The sequence below is a fragment of the Taeniopygia guttata genome, chromosome 4 (assembly GCF_048771995.1).
Source record: "Taeniopygia guttata chromosome 4, bTaeGut7.mat, whole genome shotgun sequence".
Taxonomy (NCBI): domain Eukaryota; kingdom Metazoa; phylum Chordata; class Aves; order Passeriformes; family Estrildidae; genus Taeniopygia; species Taeniopygia guttata.
Window position 1 is genome coordinate 18,155,827 of NC_133028.1, and position 23,172 is coordinate 18,178,998.

General features: G+C 43.1%; 1 protein-coding gene across 1 annotated transcript; it reads right to left on the minus strand.

Annotated features, from left to right (window-relative positions):
* Positions 1-1,999: 1,999 nt before the first annotated feature.
* On the minus strand, positions 2,000-21,964 carry LGI2 (leucine rich repeat LGI family member 2). Its single transcript, XM_041715714.2, has 8 exons — positions 21,658-21,964; positions 21,495-21,566; positions 18,515-18,586; positions 15,263-15,334; positions 14,624-14,695; positions 13,394-13,563; positions 8,571-8,735; positions 2,000-6,056 (listed from the first exon to the last, which is right to left on the minus strand). The coding sequence occupies exons 1-8, from the start codon at positions 21,864-21,866 to the stop codon at positions 5,239-5,241; spliced, it is 1,650 nt and encodes a 549-aa protein (XP_041571648.2). The 5' UTR covers positions 21,867-21,964; the 3' UTR covers positions 2,000-5,238.
* Between the last annotated feature and the right edge of the window lie 1,208 nt (positions 21,965-23,172).

The following is a 23,172-nucleotide window of genomic DNA, read 5'->3' on the forward strand; positions in this document are numbered from 1 at the left end:
CAGAGATGTGACGTGTTGCCACAGGCCCCCAGCCGAGTAATAATTAGCATTGACTCCATGACTGCAGAAGGCTGATCAATTGCTTTATTATATCATCCTATACTATATTATACTCTACTTATTAAGAAACTCAGTTACCCTTACAGCCAGTCTGATACAGCTTTGCCCTAACTGGTCAATCAATCCAATTGGACACCATCCAGTGTCCAATTAAGAAATCACCCTTTGGTAAACAAATCTCTATAACACATTCCACATGTGCACAACAACTGATGCAGCAAGTGGAGATAAGAATTCTCATTCTTTTCTCTGATCTTCTCACAGCCTTCCCCAGGAAAATGCCTGGGAAATTCTGTGCTTCCTCTCTGTGGTCAGAGGGCTGCTGCCCCAGTGATGGATGCCCCATCCTTGGAAACATTCAAGGTCAGGTTGGACAGGGCTCTGAGCAATTTGATGTAGTTGAAGATGTCCCTGCTAATGATGGGCATGTTAGACTCCTCATCACACAATTCTGGGGCAAGAATAGCAATGGCTTATGGGGTAAGGTACTGTGGGATAGATTACGTTTTTGTGGTTGCTATTTGAACTGCTTTCACAGTATCAGTCTCTTATTTTGTGGGGGATCTATCATCATGTGGCCAGCTGGTTTTGTCGATTCTGAAGGTCAGTTTTAAAGTCCATTAGATAATCAAGCCTGTAGTTTCTCATAAAGGAGGCTGACTATATGGGGAATGCAAGATTTGTCAAGTGCCTGGCTTGCTAGGAAGCAAAAAAAGAAACCCAACCAGTGTTAACAGCTCAGCTCCATTGCTACTGAGACAGGGAGTGAAAAAGAAATCTCAGTAATTCCTGGCTGTGAGCAGTGTTGCCGAGAGGGAGTAGTGGTAGTAGCTCATCTCTGTGGGCCAAGAGAGAGTGGGACCGAAGGGATGAATGGGACTCTTACAGCTGTTCTTGCACATCTGCCTTTAGCTTGACCTTTCAAAAACATCCTGCTCTGTCTTCCCCTAGAAATTTGCAGATGAGTGACCATCCTGCATTGTTCTTTAGGAATGCTTTTCTCTTGGTATCGTGCTATGACTTTCAAGGAGTAATAGATACTTTCCAAGGAACATTTGACGAATATGGTAATAGGTGGAAAAAATACGTTCACCTAGAAAGGGCAAAGAAAGCAGGGCAAGGTAGATAGGGAAACAGTGCTGATTTGCAACTGATGTTTGAGCTACGATGGATTTCAGTGAACCGCACCACAAGGGCTGCTGACTCATAAAAAGGTGGAATACCCAAAAGGAAAGCAATGATCCCAGCAATTGCATCCCATTGTGGTATGTCAGACATGTCTTTGATTACACAAGCCTATAATTAGTTATAGAGAGTTGTGCTATTTCTGAAGAACTAAGAGGAAACAAAAGAATTACCCCGTCTTAGTGACTAGCAAGATCAATGGAGAACACTGCAAGATTGCTTTAAATAAAGTGTATTCGTGGCTGATGGATTTACTTTTTTTTTTTTTTTTTTTTTTTTATTTCAGAGTAAATGTCAATGATTCAGTAAAATTTAACAAATCTTAAGATTTTGTTTTGCTCAGTAGAAAGATCTGAAAGTCTTGGAAGTAATTTTAGGGCTTGGTTCCTATTTACTCAGCATGTAAGAAATCCACTTAAATCTCTTAAGTATTTTTTAAAAGTTATTTTGAAAATCAAGATCTCTTTACTTTGTGGTAAGAAAGAACAGCTCGTGAACGAAACTCGCAGCAATAACTGCGTTACTTACTTGCTAACACTAGATGGGGTGTAAGGAAAGAGTGAAGGGGAAAATCAGGGAGCAGCAAAACCTTGGAAGTCCAACTATCTTAAGCACAGAAGAAAAATTTAACTAATCTGAGCATGGCTTTCTCCACCTTGTCAAAAGCCAAACCCGATCATAAGGGACCCATTTGCCTACCCTGACCATTCCTCTGACAGTGGATATTTTAACATGTGTCACACACCACTATTAGTCACATTGACTACATTTTATTCATATATTGAAAGAGTACATACACATGTCAGTAGCATAGATTGCATCAGCTCCTCTTTACTAAAAAAAGCTCAGTGTATATACAACTTTAAAATGCTCCTGCTGTAGCTAGTGCATATTAAATCAATGCTTATATAAACTAATGATCTTTATCTTATATAAACGAATGATCTTTACATAGATTTATGTATTTTAGAATACATTAAAAATGATCAGTGGCATGTTCTGTTATCCTTTTTCTCTGTCCCAAAGGTGTAACATTTCAATGAATTATGGATATGCATATTTTATTTACTATTCAAAACAATTTCTATTACAGAATATAGGCAATGAAGACAAACCTGTGGTTGCATTTGGAAAGGCAGAAAGGATTTTCAATTATTAGCAATGTCTGTTTTTATGCCTGCATCCTGCAGCTTTTTCTTGGGAGCAGGAAGAGCAGAACAAGGCTCTTTTTGATGTCTTGCCTTTTTTAATCCTGTGGAAAGGACCATAACATTTTCTTAATTCAACTGGTGCTTTTTGTCCTCCCTCTTAGCTGCTTTGACCTCCTTTGCATGAACTCAGCAGAACAGGCAGGCCAGTGTCTGGCTCCAGGCTCTTCCTGAGGCTGGGAGGGATGCTGAGCTGGGTTTTCTGACCAGCCAATACTGCTACTCAACAGAAGCGGCAGCCTGCCTGCAGAATTAATTTCCCTCACTCTCTTCTTCTGGTCCCATGTGAATGAGCTAGACTTCTGTGGATCACTTTATCCTCTTTATTAAGCCTGTCTCTGCAGATACCGTTTTAATTTAATCCAACTTGATAGCCAAGTCTCAGCATCCCCTTGGCTCTTGAAACAGCACAATCTCCTGTGCTGTTTCAAGTCTTTTTCAATACACAAGCCTTTTTCTAGCATCCTCTTGCTTCCCTTCAAGGATCCTATTTCTCTAAACTAGCTTTTCACTCTGACTGATGCCCCTTCCTGAGTGACTAGAACTCACAGTTGAGCCCTAAAAGAAAGTGCTGGTGCACTGAGAAATGCCACCCTCATCAGGATATCTAACTCTAGTGAAACTTGCATGCTTGACAGAAAAGCAATACAAAATGCTTTCCCACAACACAGGCTAAATAAGCATACCCAGCCATACCCACTTTTAAAAGTAAACTGGTAACATAGTAAGAAGTTGCATTCACTGGCAGACATGAATAACGTTTTGTCAGATTTGTTAGCTTAATCCTAGGAGAGGCATTGCTAAACCCTATTGCAGAGTGTTGGTTTGCATCTACTGGTCTTGATGGAACACTGGGACTGACACTGCATTGGGATTTGGAGGGCAGCACTCAGAGGGTGGGATGGGCCAGGTTGCCAGTGTAGTTAAAAACAAAACCAGGTTGACCAACTCTGTAGGAGAAAAACCCCTAAAACATATTTGAAAATCAGAGTGAGTTATTTCTCTGACAGGCCAGTAATAACTTCATTTCACAGCAGAGAGGCAAAAGCTGGGGAAGCCTGTGACATGCCAGGTCACTGTAGGTTATGACTCCTCATGGGAATTCTTATACATAATCCTCTTCTGCAGCAGACTTCACACCCTGGATATTGGGAAGCCTATGAGAACATCTCTGTGATCATAGGCCATGTTTCACATGTCCAGGGGAAAAATGTCAAACTCACTCTGCAGATGGACGGTGAGATATGCCTAAGTATGATGGAATAAAGTACAGTTTACTTTGCCCCTCCTGCTTTATGTAAAACCTCCCTATTATCCAAGGCAGCAGTGCAACAGCAAGACATGATAAAACAACCTAGTAGACTAAGTGGTATGGAAACTTAAAGAAATATCTTGTGTAAGTGAACAAACAAGAGCTCTGATACACAATTTTGTTGGGTAAGGGGGCCAAAGACCCTTTCCTGGAAACAGCCCCTTGCTGTTGTCTTGAGAGAGGCTCTGTGTGCTAGGATTGCCCTGAGTCATCAGGATGACTGAATGGCTTGGTCTGTTACAACCCAAAACACCAATGAAGCACAGTCTGTCCACATACTCCTCTTTAATCTTCAATGGATTGGCAACCTGGCAACAGCCTGGACTCACCCAGTGGAAATCCTTCTTGGAGGCAGGATTAGCTCTGGTCTGAAACAGCTGCAACAGCTTGGTTTCAGATGACTTGGTGATACTGAAGTCACAGTTAGACTTTAGCCAGAAGGAGGATTTCCAAAATACAACTTTGATGTCCCAAACCTGAATTTATCGCTAATGAGCTGTGCTGTGGGGGGAAATGCTAGACAATAAATCACCTCACTGAGTACAGAGGAGCTACAACATGAAGTGCATCAATGTTGATATATGTTTCAGGCAAAGCTTAAGCCCCGTCTTCTGGAATGAGAATTCACAACATAATATCATATTAAACATCCAGAATCTACTGGAAATCACCAGGAAAAATATAAATTAGGGCAAAATTGAATGCATTTTTGGAATACATATTAAAACAGAGAGTGGGTGCGACTTGTAGTTGATTTGTTCATGGCATCATGCAGACCTCTGGTAATTTCTGTCTGTATTAACTTGTTAAGACCTCACAGTCCTGAAGAGACACAGCTTTCTAGCTATCCACTTACTGTGGGCTGGGCTACTTGTTATGCACAATTTATTGCTGAAAAAATAGTGAATAATGGTAGAAAAATGGCAATAGGTTTTGACTCTGCCTTCAGTCTGGAGTGAATTATAAAGATGTCTTGGATTTACTGTGAACCAGAAAGAAAGATTTTGAAGGGAGAACTCAGTGTATTCTGGAATATTCCTATTTGCTTTTACAATTCATCAGCAACCATGAAGAACTGGCTCTAATATTAAAACTTACACTACTAAAATGTTACTTTAGGAGTCAAGATAATCTTTATGCTTTGTATGGCTCAATCTTCATTTTCTTTTTGAGATGTTCAACTCAAGGGAGTTTTCTGGATTAAATTTAGATCATTCTCTTAGATGTCAACATTAATTCTAATGCACTGAACTCCTCTTTCAATGACTGCAGATTGTGAAGTGTCTTTGAAAAAGGATAAAATGGACATGTCATGCAGTAACCAAGTAAATGCAGTCCCTGATTAATATGCAAGTTTGAAAAGTTCATAAAATGTCATCATCCTCCATAGGTGCACCCTGTTTTTGGAAAGGTCTCTTTTTGTTTTGTTTGTGTATAAATGTCATTCTACACAAATTTCACTATAGCAGCTTTTCATAAACTCAAGTCAATGATGATATGTTCAAATATTTGAGTGTTTCCTTTAAAACTAGAAGCAAAGAAAAAATCTCTTCGATCTGTTGACACAGCTGTGAAAGACCGTGGTGCTTGCACGTAGATTTCTTTAAATAATCTGAATATCTTCTTTTCACCATCCCACTGGTAAATCTGGGAGAAGGTATAGTCACTTCCCAAGGCTAGGTAATAATTGTTCTTGAAGGAGAAAGGCTGCAGTGTCATGGCTCCTCGGGATGGAAGAGCCTGTATCTCCACAAACTGTTTGCTATTCCATTTCATAACTCTGGAGTCACCGATGAATCTCGTGAGTGTGATGTAAAGGTCATCTTGCATCCTGAAACTCTTCACAGCCAAGACATCTTCCATGTTGGGGATTTCACTGTGTGGGACAAACTTTTTGGAGGCTTTGTTCCACTGGAGTATAATGGGCACCTGAGAACGGCTAGAGAGGATTAAATATGATTTCCCATCTATATCGAGAAACTCAGCGTCAGTGTCCCTGAACCACTCGTGAAGAGACTGATATGAATAAAATCCTTTGTTGTTCCACTTATACACTGTTGACAAACCTGCTTTAGAGCTATCTGCTATGACAAAAAACATTTCACTGTCTATCTCAAAAAGCTCTATATCATTTGGCTTGGAAATGCGAGATACTTCAATATCCTGGAATTTGACAAACTTCGTCCAGCTTTCATCAAACTTGTAAATGTGTGAGCCACCAAAGAGCTGTGCCACCACCACAAAGACTTGGTCACCAACAAGAACGGCTTTACATCCCACTATAGACTGACCTATTGCCCAAAGAAAGAAAACAAAACAACACATATATTAGCACAGCTCAAACCATGCTTTACACCACAGACATTACTAAATCACCCTTCCCCTTTTTTTAAACCTGCACTATCTCATAATTTTGTCTTCTGCTACATGCCATCAAAACATCTTTTCAAGCTTTTTGCTTCCCAGTAACTGGAGAGATGACTTGTCCCGCCCTGCAATGTGTGCAAGTATGATGCACCATAAAATGCTGATTCCTTTTTATGCAAAATACTTTTTATTTCTTTGTTTGTTCAAACACATGGTCCTAGTATCCAAAACAATTTTTTAAGATAAATTTTATTATTGAAAAATGACAAGAGTTTTTATCTTGCCGTTCATCAGATATTTGAAATTCTCTTATTCTTGTAATGTCTATCTTTCCAACTGAACTGGAGGAATGAAATATAGTTTATTTTTCTTGCTTCAGAAGGTTTAGAGTCAGCTTTTTGCTACTGTACATAGAAATATTGATGTATCTTGTGCATATATCACCTGAAAGCAGGATGAAAAAATAAATCTAACTCTGTAGTTTGTGTTAGGTAGTCTTGAGATTTTGTTAAACTAGAAATATTTAGGAATATTGCAGTTGCCAGGTAGATTAGATCAGGTTGTGGTCTGTCTTGAGAATGTCAAGCTACACTAAACAATAACCACATGAAAAAAGTAACAGTGAGACTATTACGACAGGTGTTGTTGGAAGCAGAGAGGAATTCACAGAGGAATTTCTCTGTGAAGCACACAGTTTAAGTATAACTATGGCTGAACAAGTTCCCCAGCGCATCCTTGGTCAGTCACTACAGGAGATTTACCCTGGCTCCTCTGCTGGTCCCCTACCTGTGGCTTTCAGAGCTGGCCTGGGATGATCTGCCACCCTCGCAGTGTAGGAGGCCTGGGACTACCTTCACCTCAAGTACAGCCAAGTATCTGCAGCACAGGCATGAATGCTTGGGCTCATCATCCAGGCTCCTTCTGATCTAACTTACTCAAAATACAAACTCTAGAAGAGCTTTCACCTGTCTCCTTCTGCAGAGGACAGCAATGCTTTTCTCTTCATGTTCACTGTAAAGGCAACCTTGACAGCTAGCTCAGCTCCATAACCCCATATTGTAAAAAGAGCTAAATTTAGATATCCAAATGCCAAGCATATGGTAAGTAGTGAAATCTCTGTGGAGGTGGCTCCAGAGCTCTACAAAACACTCTTCAGGCTCTGCAGGAGGCTCTTTATGTGCCTGTGTCCCCTGGCAAAAATCTCAGGCTCATGTACATTTCAGGTCCAGAGCTCAAGCTCAGACCTTCCAAGAGCAAATTCTGGGTGTGGAGCTAGGACACATTCCCTTGCAGAAATGTCTCCCGATTTGTGAAATACACCTAGAAGTGTACATCTAGTGTTTGCTATCTTTGCAAATGAGTCAAACTCTCAATTTCATTTCCAGGGTTTTGCTAGGGCTCAGCTAGCTCTCTCTGGGCTATTGACTTCTCAGTTTACATCCCTGGTATATATTTTACCCTAATCTACCAAAACACAATGAAGACTAAAAAAGCAACATTTTTCATTTCTGAAATTTCCTGGCAGAGGGGTAGCTTCTTGTAAGATTTTGTTAGTGACACACACAGCTGATCTGAGGAGGTAAGTGCTTGCTGCCTTTGTAGTATTCCACACCAGAGGAGGACACAGCATACTCTATGTCTCCCAAAATATAAGGTAAAATATAATTGATCACACCCAACAAGGACAGGAGGGAAAGCTGCTCCTTTGATAATTTAGATCCTGAGTATTCAAAACCTCTGGCTTGGAGTATCTGGGAAATCAGGCAGCAGATAACAGCTTTGAAGACTGTCTCTGCTGTCATGGTGTGACTGAGCACTACAAGTGTTGGTTAGGGACAGAATGGTTGTTAGAAAATCAGCCTTAGAACATCACCTGGCATCCACACAGGCTTTTTGTCTGATCAGTAATCTGACCAAGATGTTAACTGAGCATATTTGTAAATTGAAAGTAAATGCCAAAGCTTTACAGCACATCTCTTTATGTAAAAATTACAGTCTAATTTTCAGCTGTCTTCCTGGTCAGCTCACCCTACAAGCATCCTTCAGACTTGTTTCCTCCTACATGCAATAGATTCTTTCTATATTTTGTTTTGCAGGCACTTTGCCAAGGTCAAGTGCTCCTTCAACTTCTGCTTTAACTTGCTGTGTGACTGAGGCAGTGAATGCTAAGGTGGGCCATGGTGTGACACTCATGGCAAGTGTTTGTGCCTTCAGAAAAATTTACAATATTGGACAAAAAAAGCCTAGTTTGTGTGCCACGGTAAGATTAAATGTGCATGTATTAACAAGATGCATTAGTTCATGGAGTCACTCATGTCCAAACATCACTTACTTCAATCAGCCAAATTCAGCAGAGATTTAGGACAAAACCCAATAGCCGATCCCATCTACAAATCTTATCCAGTTCATTGGTGACTGGAATCCCCGTGTTCATATACCTGTGATATTGTCGTAACTCCTGAAATTCATTTCAATGTGATCCCACTCCAGCACCATGCAGTTCTCCATGCTGGGCTGTGCAATAGCTACAAACACATCATTCTTTGAGTTGAACGTATCCACTGAAACAGACTGGTAGGGCAAAATCTGGTGGACAACAAAATCTAGAAACATACATTTATGACAGTTAGGATGCATCTTTGCTGGAAACACAGAGTAAGTGGTCATGATTAGAATGATGTACACTGAAAAATTAGTGAAATACTCTGGATTTTGTATAACACTATCATGGAAGTATCAGTACTCATGCTAGGCACGCACCAACAGGGAAAGTGTCTCTTGCTTTAGGTATCATGAACTGTCCTCTGAAAATGTATTTGTCAAGGAGATCAAATATGTAAACAATGAAATAATTCAGATTTTCCAGCCAGGCTGGCTACTATAAATGAAATAGAGAAGTCTCTTTCCCCATGGCTGGAAGTTGCTTTCCCGTCAAGTGAAATGGCCTTGCTAGAATCACATTCAAGCTGAGAGACAGCAACTACCAGCTGAAGTCCAATAACTTCTTAAGTCATGCAAATTTAATCACCAGCAATTTGTGTTATGCTAAACCAGGCAGAAAGTGAAATGATATCTGAAGTTTGCCTGGGGATAACCCCATTTTGCCTAGACCATAGACAAAATGGTGTAATCAAAAACTCAGTTAACATAATGTTTTATGGGGCATTATAATGTAGTTTAGGCATAAAATACAACCAACCTGAAAATTACTATCCAGTGGGAAACTTATACTAGACAATGAGACTTAGAAATTGGAGCAACCTGTAAAGATTAGGAGTGTAACTCCAGAATTAAAGACTTCTTTTTTTCTCAAAGATTAAGTGCCTTTGTAGGCTTAAATTGAAAATTCACCCTGGGGTACGCCGGCAGTCACCACAGAGCCAGTCTGGGGCAAAGTGAGGAGACTCGGGTCTGAATTTGACATTTGACCAGACAGCTGTGCAAGATCCCTATTATCAAGAAAATAAAAATGGTGTAGCAGAGCTGACAAAGCACTCAGATCTAAATTGTGGTTGTAGACTTGCATTGAATTAAGGTATGGATATACATACATAGAAAAGGAAAGGCATCTTTCCTGAGATGGCATTTCTGTGCAGAACAACGCACTGCGCTGTTTTAAGCTCCATTTGCTACATGCTTTCACCATGCACTCCTGTGTTGGAAGGGCCTGAGCATCCAGGGATTTTGGTGAAATAGTAATTAAGTCCTCACTCAAGTCCCTTATTTTGGTGCATTATGAAATAATTGCTTCTGAATGAAGAACCCTCTGTTTCTGCATGCTTGAAAGCCTTGCCCTTGAGGAGTTACACTTGTGGAGAATAAAGATAGATGACTACCATTAAACAAACAGAGCAGATTCCACAGCTGTGAAAGAAATGACAGTCTTCATTCTTTGAGGGACTATTATAAATAGAGCTTGGGCTTGGTTCATAAATGCTGGTAGGCAAACAAGAAAGTTATCTTCATTCTCAGTGGGAAAGTAAAAGTGCTGGGGAAAACTGACACTGAAGTATGCAAAAAGTAAAAGCAACTGACCAGTTATAAAAGGATGGAGCAAGAGCAGATACAGTCACACAAAATAAAAAATATCTTTTTAAATCTTGAGGGGAAAAAAAACTCAGAAAACTAATCCTGAAAAGATATCTCTTGAAATCTGAACAGTTGTGAAACACTTTGGGGGAATCTGTGAATTGAAACAAACTAGTCTGTATGTGAAAATGGGTAGAGAAATCATTTGTAATCAGTAAAAAGCAATAAATGTTGGTTTTAGCACCAGCTGGGAATACCAGACTCTACTATAGAAGAGGGTTACACAGTGAAAGTTACTGCCACATCAGGTTTGCAAAAATGTAGGCCTTTGGGGTTTGATTTAGTTCTACATATCTTGCTGTAATGCTGGAAAGGGCTAATACAGTAAATACAGGACTGGGGGAGGAGCCCTTTTCCAATACCTTTCTCTTTTAAGCCGGATCCCCTGGATGGGAGAGGGCAGAGGACACTCCCACACTTTCCCCCTGTGCTGCTGGCTGCATGAGCTGTCCTTCTCTCCCTCCCACCCAATACACAGTTTTGCTCTCCCTGTCTCCCTACACGTGGTTTTCATGCTGTTTTCTGCTGGCTGGGAGTGGGGGTGTCCCTCTGTCCTCCAGTCACTTATTCCACCTCTGCTCCCTCTGTGGTTGAACTGGCTTCTGGTGTCACGGGTGAGGGGCCCAACAATTTTATTGGGATGATTTTCCTTCTGGCAGCCCTTGCTTGGGCTCATCCCAGCACTGATGCCAGCACAGGAGAGCAGGAGAGCAAATGTAAGTGATGGTCTGTTTGGGCAGCTGCTCCAAAACTGTATCCTGTGATTCAGTCCCACTCTCCTCACATCCCTTCTTCCCTGCAGTGGATACTTCTGCTCCAGGTGAGGCTACCAGGGACCTGGGTGTGCCAGCAGGGAGTGTTAACCACCCTTTCCCTTCTCCCACCACAGAAGATCCCCAGCACAGAGCAAGAATGGAGCAGTACCTATTAATATGCAAACTACCTCCCTTCCAGACAGCAGGGAAAGAGAAGACCACCTCCAGAAGACAATCTCAGCTAGGTAAAGAAAGGAGAAAACAAGCTTCCAAAGCTCAGTGAGATGATCCCTGCCTGCAGATCTGGGCAAAGCACATCCCAGGCATGCACATGGCTTGTTTCCAGTGGCTGTGGGAGCCCGAGGCCTGTTTTCCAGTCTCCTGAAAGTGAGTTACATGTTCCCCTCTGGTGCTCACAGCCACAGGACAGCCCCCTCACACACTGTTGAGGAAGAAAGACAAGAAATGAAGTGAAATGATGCAAGCACTGAGAAATGGAAAAGACAGATGCTATCACAAAAAGAGTTAAAATGCAGGTCACCAATACTGACAATCACTTTCTCTGTGAAGAAGCAATAGAACCATTTTGTTCTTTGCCTTTTTATTTTAAATTTGGCAGCACCTCTTTCCATGTCTCCTGTTACCATTGTAGCAGTCCAGCTGATGCAATGAGCTGACTGGTCCAACAAGACACATTTTACCAAGCAAACTGCTTTGTTACTACATCCTGCACCCAGTCATGCTCGACACAGAGCACTGGAGACCAGAAATGATGCAAAGTCTGATCCCAGCTAGCAAAGGTGGGAAATACTATACTAAAGACTAACATGAAAGAAGTAGGTTTGCAGAGCCCTTCCCACCACTGACTGGGAAAGGAGAATACACCTACAGTCTGTATTTCTAAGCCTGTAACTAATCAATCCTCAAGGAAGGAATACGGGGCATATTTACACTCCCTTTGGATCTGGGGGAGGCAATAGCAGAGCAGGAGAAAACAGCAGGGGCCTGACACCACAGACCACCAAGGTCATACAGAACAGAGTATGACAGCTACATGCTGTGCTGTGGGAGCGTCTCGAGATCATTTGAGCAAATATTCAGCTGGGCAATCCTTGCCTCATGGAACACCTTCAGTTCCCAAAAACTCTGCAGCACTTGAAATTAATTTATGCTTTGTGTAATTTCACTTACAGCAGACAAAGGGACCATGTTAAGGGTGAATTTTGCCTGGAGCAACTTTACAGTGTCTAGGTACAAAGAAGTGACAGAGGCCCAGCAGGTCGGATAGGTTTGAGGACCAGGTAAAGCTTTGTGCACTGTTCACGCTGCACAATTGCTTAAACCAGATTGTAATGAAATAAAGCCTGCATTTACTTTGCATTGCTGTGTCTTGGTGATTCAGTAGACTTAGGAATGTAATGTTGGTGCTGTTCTAAACTTCATTGCTCTCCTGTGTTTGACATCCTTTTATGCAGCAGGTTATTGCACTTTACCTTTGCTGCTTTTCTGACATAATTTTGAATTCTGAGTTCATTCTCTTTTCCTTTCACATATTGCCATCAAAGCACCTTTCATACCTTTTCCTGAAATTTCATTTTACATTACTAGTAATCACCTTTTCTCTTGTCTTTTAATAATAATGACTGACTTGATGACAGATGAGAACCTGCACACCTTTGATATACTGTCTAGAAAAAAGGCAGAGCGCTGACATCCTATTCAAAAAAGATGAAAAACAATACCCACAGCTGATATTTTCAGTTATATGATGTGACTACACTTAAAGATAGGTAACTGCAGCAGTTTGGGCATAAAATATAAGCATAACCACATGCAAATTTCTCTTCACTCCCTTCAGCATGCTTTACATTACCTTAAAAAATAAAAAATCAAGATCATAGGCAAGATAGTAGGCAGAATATTATTGGACTTTTCAACTTAATGGAGTTCCATGAAGAACTTCTGGCACTACTGCAACCATCTTTGATGCTAATAAATCATTATTTATAAAATAAAGATAACAGCTATCGCCACATTTTTAAACTTATTTTCATTGCTTCCTGTGAAAGGCAGAGATTTTGGGAAGCTCATCTGCCATAACGATATGGCTTTATTCCAGATAATAGAAAGCATTCTGTGATGAAAATTAAGCCACAAATTGAGTCATAATCAAGTCTTTTGGAATATGAATAGGCAGAGCTCTTCTCCCATTATCACTTAATCCAAGTAAAAACTCAGCACATACTTTGGCTTCTAAATGTAATTTTTCTCATTTTGCACTTGTTCTAGTACTTGGAAGTGCTTTGTATGTAACCCTTTCCTCCCCCCAGGTCATGCTCATAGAAGCAAAAGGGTATAATCTAAACTTCTGATATTTAACCATTTGTAGTGTGCTTAGAAATAGACATTCTGAATACCTGTAGTGGTGCATTCATAATCAAAACTTGTCACATCATTTAACTTCTTATCCTGATATTCTGCTGGACCAATACACAGGACATCAGAAACAGTGGAATTTGTCATCTTTAACCACAAAAACAACCACTTGGCTTTGCAGTCACACTCAAATTTATTTCCCCTTAAATCTCTAAAAAAACACACAGAAATAAACATATTTGAAAAGGTTGATAGCAATATGAGTACTATAGAACTGTCATCACCTTGACATGCTGAATTTCAAAATATCTGAGTATCCTTGAATTGTTCAGAACTGAAAACAGGGAAGTTTCTTAAGTTTTATCTGGACTCCTTTATCATGAGTTCTCTTTCACTGAGTTTTTGGAAAACTGTTGCATTCTATGGTCACATATAATCACAGTAATGGAGCACTATGATTCATGTGTAAAGTTACTTCTTTGGTAAGCTTTAATAGGATGAGGACTGTAATGTAATACATCCTGACATTCAGGTTGTCTGCTGCAGGCCTCCTTTGCACCATTTACCACTGACACAGATAATTCCCATTCCTTCACTAAACTGTTCAAGTACCACTGGTTGACAGAGCAGCCTTGCAGATGTAAAATACAGATGTAAGACTTGTGTTTTTTGAGTTGCTGCTGATGCAGAGTCAATTTAACTTCTTCTTGCTAATGTATGTTGAATTTGATTCTTTAGGAATTTTGGTGGCTTATGATTTTACTTTGCTTGTTAGGAAGAGCCAGGCCAAAAATAGGGGAATCCTAGTTACACAGGGAAATACTGACAGAATGTCAGCAATATGCTACAACTGCACAGAAAGAAGGAAAATAAGTTTTTGTTGGTTTTTTTTTTTGTTTGTTTGTTTTAACTAATCCCTTGTACTAAAATAATCTCAGGGAATATGCAACAATAATAGGGAAACGTGTTCAGAGAAACTATAGTTTTGAAATTCATTGTCTTCCTTTCTCTAAAACACAATTTACATGAGACATCAGAAAGAAGTACAACCACACAAGCTACATACAGCATCATGAGAAGCAACAGTGATTTAAGAAATAGCAGTTGTTTTAGAAGAGTCTATCAAGCAAACAATTACATGATGAAAAACAGCTAGAATAAAAAAATACACTTTTTTTTCCTGTGTACATACCAGATACAGCACCACACACCCAGAACCTAAAACTGAGAGCAAGAGTGACAGAAGCAGCAGAAAGATTCTCATTACTTACAGTTCAATTAAAGAATCTAAATCACTGAAGACATCCCTTGGCAAAGCTTTGAGATGGTTATTTGCCAACGAACTAGAAAAGAAAGTCGAGCTTAGTATTATTGCTTTCTCTTACCTTGCAATTCTTACCAAGTCTGAGCTCACTTACAGCTTAATTATCCAGTACTGTCCAGCCACTGGCACTGTTAGAAGTTACCAGGAACAGGCATTAATTATTCTCATTCAAGAATGGAAATTGCTTGAAGTTCAGATGAAAGTAAAATATTTAAAGCTTTTTTTTTTTTTTTTTTTTTGCCCATGTGCAAATGTAAGCCACAGAGCAATCACTGAGCACACTGGAAAGAAGAAGAATGTTAATCATGAGTAGGCAGTGTGGTGGTGGTACCAGCACAGCACTGGGGGTGCCAGGGGCATCCCAGACCCAGCTGTGCCTGCACATAGGCAGCCCAACATGTGGCAGTGCTGCCCAGGCAAGACTTTCTCTAAGGCTGGTTCTTAATTTATGGAAGGCATGTTGTTGACAGCAGGAGGAAGCTGACACAGAGGGAAGAGAAGTTTTCTGTGTGGCAGGAAAACCAGTGGTCTTCCAGGAGAGTTTTGTTCAAGTAGAAATTACTCTATCAAGTGTTAAATAACTTACAGGTGAGTCAGGTCACGAAGGCCACGAAATGCATTTCTTGAAATGGTTTCAATTTTGTTTCCTTCAATAAATCTAGGCCAAAAAAGAAAGTATTTTAAAATACTTTAAGTAACATTATTATTAGCATCACAATGTTTTAAGCTATGGTTGCCAGGTGCAGCATATTTATTTCTGAGCAGCTCCTTCAGACTGAAAGGTGGGAAGTCTCAGTGGAGCTGAGACTTCATGCTCATGTTCCCTTTTCCCCTTGGGCAGGCTGCAAGGAACAATGCAAGTACCTGGCATCACAAGGGATGGCACGTGACACAAATGTCCAGCAGAAATGGAACAAACTGAACAAGGCAAAAAAAAAATTATTCCTCTCTTAGTAATCCTCTCAGGATGTGTTGTGTGAGGCAAGAGACCTGCATAGGCGAGCCTCCTGAGTCAGACTTTAGAAGCTAAAGTCCTACCTTCCCTCTCACAAATCAGCATTTTCAAACCAGCAGGCAGCACAGAGGTGCCAGGGCTGCCCTGGCTGCAGACCCGCTCTGATGGGGAGCTCCTGTAGCTGCACACACACACAGTGCCACCTCTGTGCCCACACAGCCCTGACTTCAACTGCACACGTTTGACATCTGCACTAAGGGCAAGACCACTGCCTTGGTTCAGGTCTGGCTGCCACAGCTCAGCTCTGTCCAGCTGGGACATCTCCTCTGCAGGGTGCCAGCTGCACACAAGCCACGGCCCCGTGCACTGGGGGAATAATGAGAGGCACATATCGATTCCAGCAGCAGGCTGCTCCTCCTGACTGCACGTCAGCATTTAAAGAGCTGATATTTGAGCATCTTGACCCCTGAGCACTTGAGGACACATCCGTAAATACACCATGATCCCTGCAAAGTGATTGCAGCCAGGTGGCCATCAAGATATTGCATGCTACAGCTATACCTGGATGAAGACAACTGTATGCTGACTTTATGAAAGGCTCAGGAGGTAAAAGTGCCTCCCTTATTCCTTGGCAGCTCTGTTTGCCCTCCAGAGAAGTTAGAAGCAAAATGCTATGATACAAGGCATCTTCTCAAGAAAGTGATAACAGGAATGCAGGATATGACAAGTGCTCTTGGTTCTGCAGTTTAGGTGTAGGAAATATCCTTCATGAAGTGCCCGGGACCCTGACTGCAGGCAAAGGGTGCAGATGAGGAAGTGTTGTGTCTGCATGGGAGATGTCAGAGGCAGATCAGCCCTTTCAGGGCTGTGCAGAGCCACAAATTCAATCCACAAGAGCACAGAGCCACCCTGCCTCCTGACACCCTCACTGGCTGCTGGCATCCCTGCAGAGCGCCAGCTCCATGCAAATAAACAAGGCTCCACTGCTACAAGGTGGGACCCAGGAATTTGCCAGATTCTTGACTCACAAAGCCTGGCCTCCAAGAGATGCTACTCTGGGAATTCCAGTCTGCTCACCAGCAAAGCTCCCATCTCTATCAGACCTGTCTTACCCAGACTCTGCACACAAGCCAGTGTAGAGTCAGTTTAAGGGTGCACTGAATGCCATTATGAGTGCTGCAAGTGCAGCAGGACACAGCTGGAGATGTATTATCTGTATATAGGTATCAGCTGTGGATGCTCCCCAGCTGCTCTTCGGCCAGAGACTTTGGCTTTGTGCACACAGACACTTGTCATTCCTGTATGTCAGTGAAGTTTCCTTCTTGTCTACAAAGTCTGATCCCTGGTAACTAACAGACATGAGTTATGGAAGCTCCACTGGTTTTACTGGCTGCATGGCCAAAGAAACAAATCACAGAGAAAAGCCACTCACAGCCAGCTCCCAAAAGGTGGAGAGGGGATTTGCTGAGAAGAGAAAAAGCTCTATGGAATTAGCAGAAAAGGCAACCACAACCATTAACTGAGACCACTTGTTCAGCTGCTAAAAGAATTTGAAACTGTAAGGCTTTACTGGTCGTCATCCTGCTCCCTGGTGTGCAGCTGGTGGTCAGGGACAGAGATTTTCCCTTTGACCAGCTGGGAAGGGCAGGGCGTTTCATTCAGACAGGAATCTGGTTTCAGTGACCAGTACAACTACCACGATGTATGCTCTGCTGCTGGGACAAGCCCATCAGCACATGAAAGCAGGCTGCTAATGGTACAACATAAAATGTTTTTCTTCCTTTTTCCAAACTCCTGCAAATAATTTTTTCCCTGTAGACACAAGGAAAAGAAAATGCTTAGATAACTTGCTATCTCTGAAAAATCCAGATGTAGCTGAATCATGGATTTTAGCATATACCATTTACCATTAGCTGCAAATTCCATTGTTGGCTACTCTACATGTACCAGACTATTAACCCTGAATATACCCCATCAGAATATCTATTTGCCTTCAAGACTTTAGCAAGAGTCAGTTTTATGATCATTGGTCTTTCTGTAAAAAGGACAAATGTTTTCCACAGCTACATTTCAGCTTGGAAAGGTGGGTGGAATGAGGATTTTTTTCAGGTGGTATTCATAGTTTCAAACACACCAGCTTATACTGAGTTACACAGAGAATTGCCATCCTTTGGAGTGTGAAGGGAGGAAGCCTTGTACCAGGGCTAATTTTTTTTTTTTTAAAGAAAAAAGGTTGAACTAAAAATAAAAAAAAAAAGGACCAGAAAAAGAAAGGAATGTAAAAATCAACTAAGTGAATGATATAAACAAAAGGAGATAATTAAATAATAATATAAATAATTACAATAATTTGTATTATATGAAATGTATGTTTGTATATTTATGTATTTATAATTAATTAGATAAAGATAAATTCTATGGACATTAAATAGGGTATCAGAAAAAAGGCAAAGTAGGAGACAAAAGCTGGGAGAAGAGAAGCAGAATCAGCATTGTTCAGGGCAGTACACCAATATTCTGCAATTCCTGCTCAGGCTGCCCATAGGTCAGAACGGGCTGCTCCACATCTTGCCTGAGATTCAAGTCCTCTTAACAGGGGTGCCACTGTTCTGGAAAGCCCAGGTAAGCTCCTGCTAAGCAATGCCTTTTTGGTGTGCTGTAATTGCACAGAGATACCTTGTATTCAAGGCATCTTTTAAAAATGCACTGTAACATCTGAAAAATCGTCAGCCACCATAAAGAATATGTGCACAGAAGTGGAACATAAATCCTTCAGCTCCCCTGCTCTTGGGAATAACAGTAAAGACCAAGACTCTGCAGCAGGAGTCTTGGCAACTTTTCAAAACATCTTTATTTATAAAGGACATAAAATACCAAACTTACAGGTATTCTAGATGGAAGAGACCAGCAAAGGCATCATCTCGTATAACAGTGAAGGAGTTGGAGTTCAGCAAGCTGAAAATGGAGAACAGGCATTAGGAAAGCACATTAAAACTTGACACACTGGATTATGCCTGTTGTGTTTATTGCCCATGACCAACTAATCTTACTGACTTGAGCTTATATCACCCCACCAATGCAGCACACATAAAATACTGTGGAATGGTCTATTGAAAAAAAAAAGGTAAAGGCATTACATGATGGTAGTTAATGTCCACTACTCCCCAGGAAAAATGTGCCATTGACCTTGGCTAAATGTAACGTGGTCCTCAACTCAATGGTCCACTGAGCAGAACAAGCCATCATTAGATGGCAGGTCTGCTGAGTGTGGCCCCATCCACTCACCACCCCTCCAGCCCCACTGGCAACTTTTAAGAGTCCACCTGAGCACCAACCCTAAGCTCCCAAGCACCAGCTCTCATTTATGCACTCACAGTGGGCCAATGCTCACTCATTCCACACTGCCAGGGGATGCTCCAAGCCCGACCTGCAGACAGGGTACAGCCTGCAGCATGGGAGGACAGCAGCCAGTTTGTCTGCTGGAAACGCAGACATATCCAAACCACCGAGAGAGAGAATCCTGCTGTCTTTATAAAACAAAGCACTGTGTCCACAGGCGGTGAGGAAGAGCTGCAGTGCTGCCTCCTCCAGGCACTGCCTTGCCCTGCTCCTGTGTGAACTTCAGGGACATGGAGCTGCGTGTCAGAGCTGCACCACAGAGGCTGTCACCTGAGCCAGCACAAGGCAGCCAGGGTGAAGGAGGTTACGGAGGCTTTGCCAGCAAACTTCATTCCTTGCTGTATTAAAGCACAACACTGGACAATCTCCAAACGTTGATGTTCATTCAAAGGCAGAGAGGGCAATCTCCTTTCAAGAAAATAGCAACATTTCTAATTTGGTCTAAAATATTAACACTACTCAAAAGAAATAATTTTTGGAAAATATCGGAATTTCCCCAATAAATGAATATGTCTGCACTAATTGCTTTATTAGAGCAACTGATTAGTCTTCCTTTTGTATGGTTTTAGGCATTTTACTAAAATTAATTTAGAAGACTAATGAATATGAAATGCAAACTTTCCCTGTGATCCCTGGATATTATGCTAATACTAGACAAATGCTCCTTAAATTATCCCAAAGAAATCTGACAAGGATTAAGACCACCATCAAAAATAAATCCTTGCATTACTATTTTACCATTATTACTGCCACAGAAGACATTGTCCTGAGGTGCTCATTTGCTCAATTATGCATGTAGCTCTTTGTTATTTAATTGTTATTTTTTCTCACGTTTTAAGGAAAAAGTTACAAATTACACTAAACAGAATTTGTGAGTGTCCAAGGTGGTGGTGGTGGTGACCACCTCTTGCTCCCACATCTGACTTACCACGTAAAGTGACATGAGCAACTTCTGCCTTCCTCAACAACTCACCTCTGCCCCACAACCCTACACAACCCAACATCTCCAGAAAATCTACTGCAGCTAAAGAAAAGGGACAATCTTTATCTGCTCTTCCACCCTCTTCCTAGTACCATCATCCAAACCAAGCCAGATTCCCCCCAGCTCTAATTTTCCACCCACAGGCTTCTCACCCATGGATTTCTCCCTTTCCTTCCCAGCTGGCACAGGTCACTGTTTGCCACCATTTATTGGTGGGCAAGGTCCTCGTGCCCTCTGCTGGGGGCTTGGGGCTGACCCCTAACTCACAGAAACTTGGTTTTGGGAACAATTTCACGCTAAAGGAGGTGAAGGCTTCCAGCGCTTGCTTTGCCGACTTCCCCCCAGCATTTTGCATGGAGTGCTGCTCCTCCCAGTGGGAAGACAGGCATTTGAGTCAAAGGAGATGGGGTGCCCAAGGAGAGGAGTTTCACCAGCAGCTACCAGAGACCTTCAGAGAATACCTCTTGCTAAGACTCGTTTTAACATCTAGTTATGTGGCAAGCACTCAGCCTGGGTTTCTGGCAGGTTTTGGATCTTTTTGCTGAATTTTTCTTTGCAGTGTATCTTTGCCTGGAGAGGTCAGTCAGTCCTGATGGGGTGGAGGTGTGGAGGGCCTGCTTGGTATCAGGCGTTCCGGACAGGCTGCACTGGGCTAGACAGGATGCAGGCTCTGCTCAGCCTGGCTGCAGACTGCCAGAGAAGTGAGCATCCAGGCTCCCCAGGGGGTTGTACTGCAGTCTCTGTGTCTTCCCTGCTGCCTCCCAGGACAGCTAAATTAAGCAAGTTTGCTCAAGCTGCTGGAGCAGGAGGCACACACCTAACTGCACGACCAAGCAGCTTGCCTGGGGCCAGGAAGGAGGGATGGCTGCTAAGTGCTGGGAGCTAGAGCACTGTCTCCTGGGACAGAGGAGCGCTGGGCCAGAAGGTGTCTGAGGGGCCACCCTGCAAGTGGCACGCTGAAGCACGGAGTCATGCTGCAGACAACAGCAGCACTTCACACACAGAGGATTCCCTCTGAAGTGTGTCCTGGCAGCCTCTGCTCACCCCACTGTGCCCACTGTGTCATAAAGCCAGTGCAAGACTCCTGGGCACAAAGTGAGCAGGAGTGAAAGCCACCACCACAGAACTCTGGGGGACAAAACTCAGCCCTAAACTTACTAAAGCTGATGTTAAAAAAAAAAAAAAAAGAAAAAAGAAAAAAGAAAGGAACTTAGGGCATCATAAAACATTTCCCCCTCCTTTAGTAACTAAATACACATTTTATGAAGTAGTTTCTGAGCAGAAAATGCATCCCTGAGCAGAAATGTTATGAAACAGCAGCTACACCGGGGGACTGTGCAAGCTGTCTTCTCCTGTTTTCTCCCTTTCTACAAGAGAAAGGGAACTCTATTTAGGAGAAGCTGAGAGGCTCTATGCTTATTCCGTTCAGGGGGAAGGGGTGAGGTGCTACTTGACCGTGCTCCTTCCCAGTGCCATACTTACAGCAGCTGCAGGGAGGGCAGGTGGGAAAACATCCTGTCCTTGACTTCGGAGAAGGTCCCGTTCACCAGGCTCCTGGAAAAAGAGATGCCCCCCGTCAGGCGGGACCGCCCCGCGTCCCTTGGCCGCCCCGGCGCCCGTCGCGGCGGCGCAGCCCCGCACTCACAGGGAGCCCAGGCCGGCGGGCAGGCTGCGGGGCGGCCCCGCCGCGCCCACGCAGAGCGCCGAGTCCCGCCAGCAGCTGCAGGGCGGCCCGCAGCGCGGCGGGCGGCGCGGGGCGGCGGGCGGCGGCAGCGCCAGCAGGGCGGCGGCGGCGCAGAGCGCGGGCAGCACCCGCAGCACCCGCAGCAGCCGCAGCAGCCGCAGCGCCGCCATCCCGCGCCCGCCGCTGCCCGCCGGCCGCTCTCCGCCGCCCCCCGCGCCCTGACATCAGCGCGGCGCCGCCTCCGCCTCCGCTGCGGCGCCGGGACGCGCAGGGGGGGTCCCGGCGGGCGGGGCGAGGCGAGGCGGAGGCACCGCGCCCTCCGCATCCCCGCGGGACCGGAGCCAAAAGCCCCGCGGGAGGCGGAGGGCGCGGGTGGCCCCCGCTGGTGGCTCCAGAGTGATGCTACCCCAGAAAATCGGGGGGAGCATTGAGGTGCTGGAGCGTGTCCAGAGAAGGACAACGAAGCTGGTGAAGGGTTTGGAACACAAGTCATACGAGGAGAAGCTGAGGGAGCTGAGGGTGTTTAGCCCGGAGAAACGGAGAGTCGGGGGAGGATTCAATGCTCTTTACAATTAATGGAAAGGAGATTGTAGTGGGATGGATGTAGTCTCTTCCCCCAGGTAATATGTGATAGGATAAGAGGAAACCGGAGGAGTTTCAAGTTGCCCCAGAGGAGGTTTAGATTGGTATTAGGCAAAGTTTCTTCACTGAAAGGGTTTTCAGGCATTGTAAGAGGCTGTCTGGGGAAGCGGTGGAATCACCATCCCTGGATGTGTTCAGAAAATCACAGAATCATGGAATGCTCTAGGCTGGAAGAGATCTTAAACATCTTCTAGTGCCAAAACCTCTACCATGGACAGCTTTCACTGGACTAGGCTTCTCAGAGGCCTAGCCAACCTGACCGTAGACACTTCCAGGGATGGGGCACCCCGGACTTCTCTGGGCGACCTATTGTGTATGTGTGTCCTTAAACCATGCTTAAGGACATGGTTTAGTGGTGGACCTGGCAGTACTGGTGATTGCACTTGATGATCTTAGAAGTCTTGTCTAACCATAATGATTCCATGGTTCTAAGACCAACTCGAGGGATGTCTAGATCATGAAAGAAGCAAATAGATGATGACACCACACTATTCCAGTTGCTTTCCAGCAGTATGTGTGTGTTAAGTATGCATTATGTTGTATCTGAAGACTTGAAAGGGTTCAAAGTTGCGTGTAAAACCACATTTGTTGTACCCTGATTTGAGTGAGACACGTCATGCACATTAATAAAAGAATAATTCTTGTAACTTTGTGTTACAAGTTACTTGCCTTGCAACATCAAAGAATTACTTTTTGTAACTTTTGTAACCTTCACTATCCTTTGTGTTCAAGCCTCTCTTTTGGATTTGCATGGGCCAGTTCCAAAATTCCCGTGTCCATTTCCACTTGTGCAGCTCGTGCCTGCTGCTGCTCCCCATTGCCCACACAGTCCAG

What these genes read in the sequence shown, in the direction of transcription:
- LGI2 (XM_041715714.2), bottom strand. Translation starts at nt 21,866, where the DNA reads ATGGCGGCGCTGCGGCTGCTGCGGCTGCTGCGGGTGCTGCGGGTGCTG. An exon ending in TTAGATTCTTTAATTGAACT is followed by an intron (nt 13,564 to 14,623) that starts GTAAGTAATGAG and finishes GTGTTTTTTTAG; the next exon opens with AGATTTAAGGGGAAATAAAT. An exon ending in GAGTTACGACAATATCACAG is followed by an intron (nt 6,057 to 8,570) that starts GTATATGAACAC and finishes TTTGGGCAATAG; the next exon opens with GTCAGTCTATAGTGGGATGT.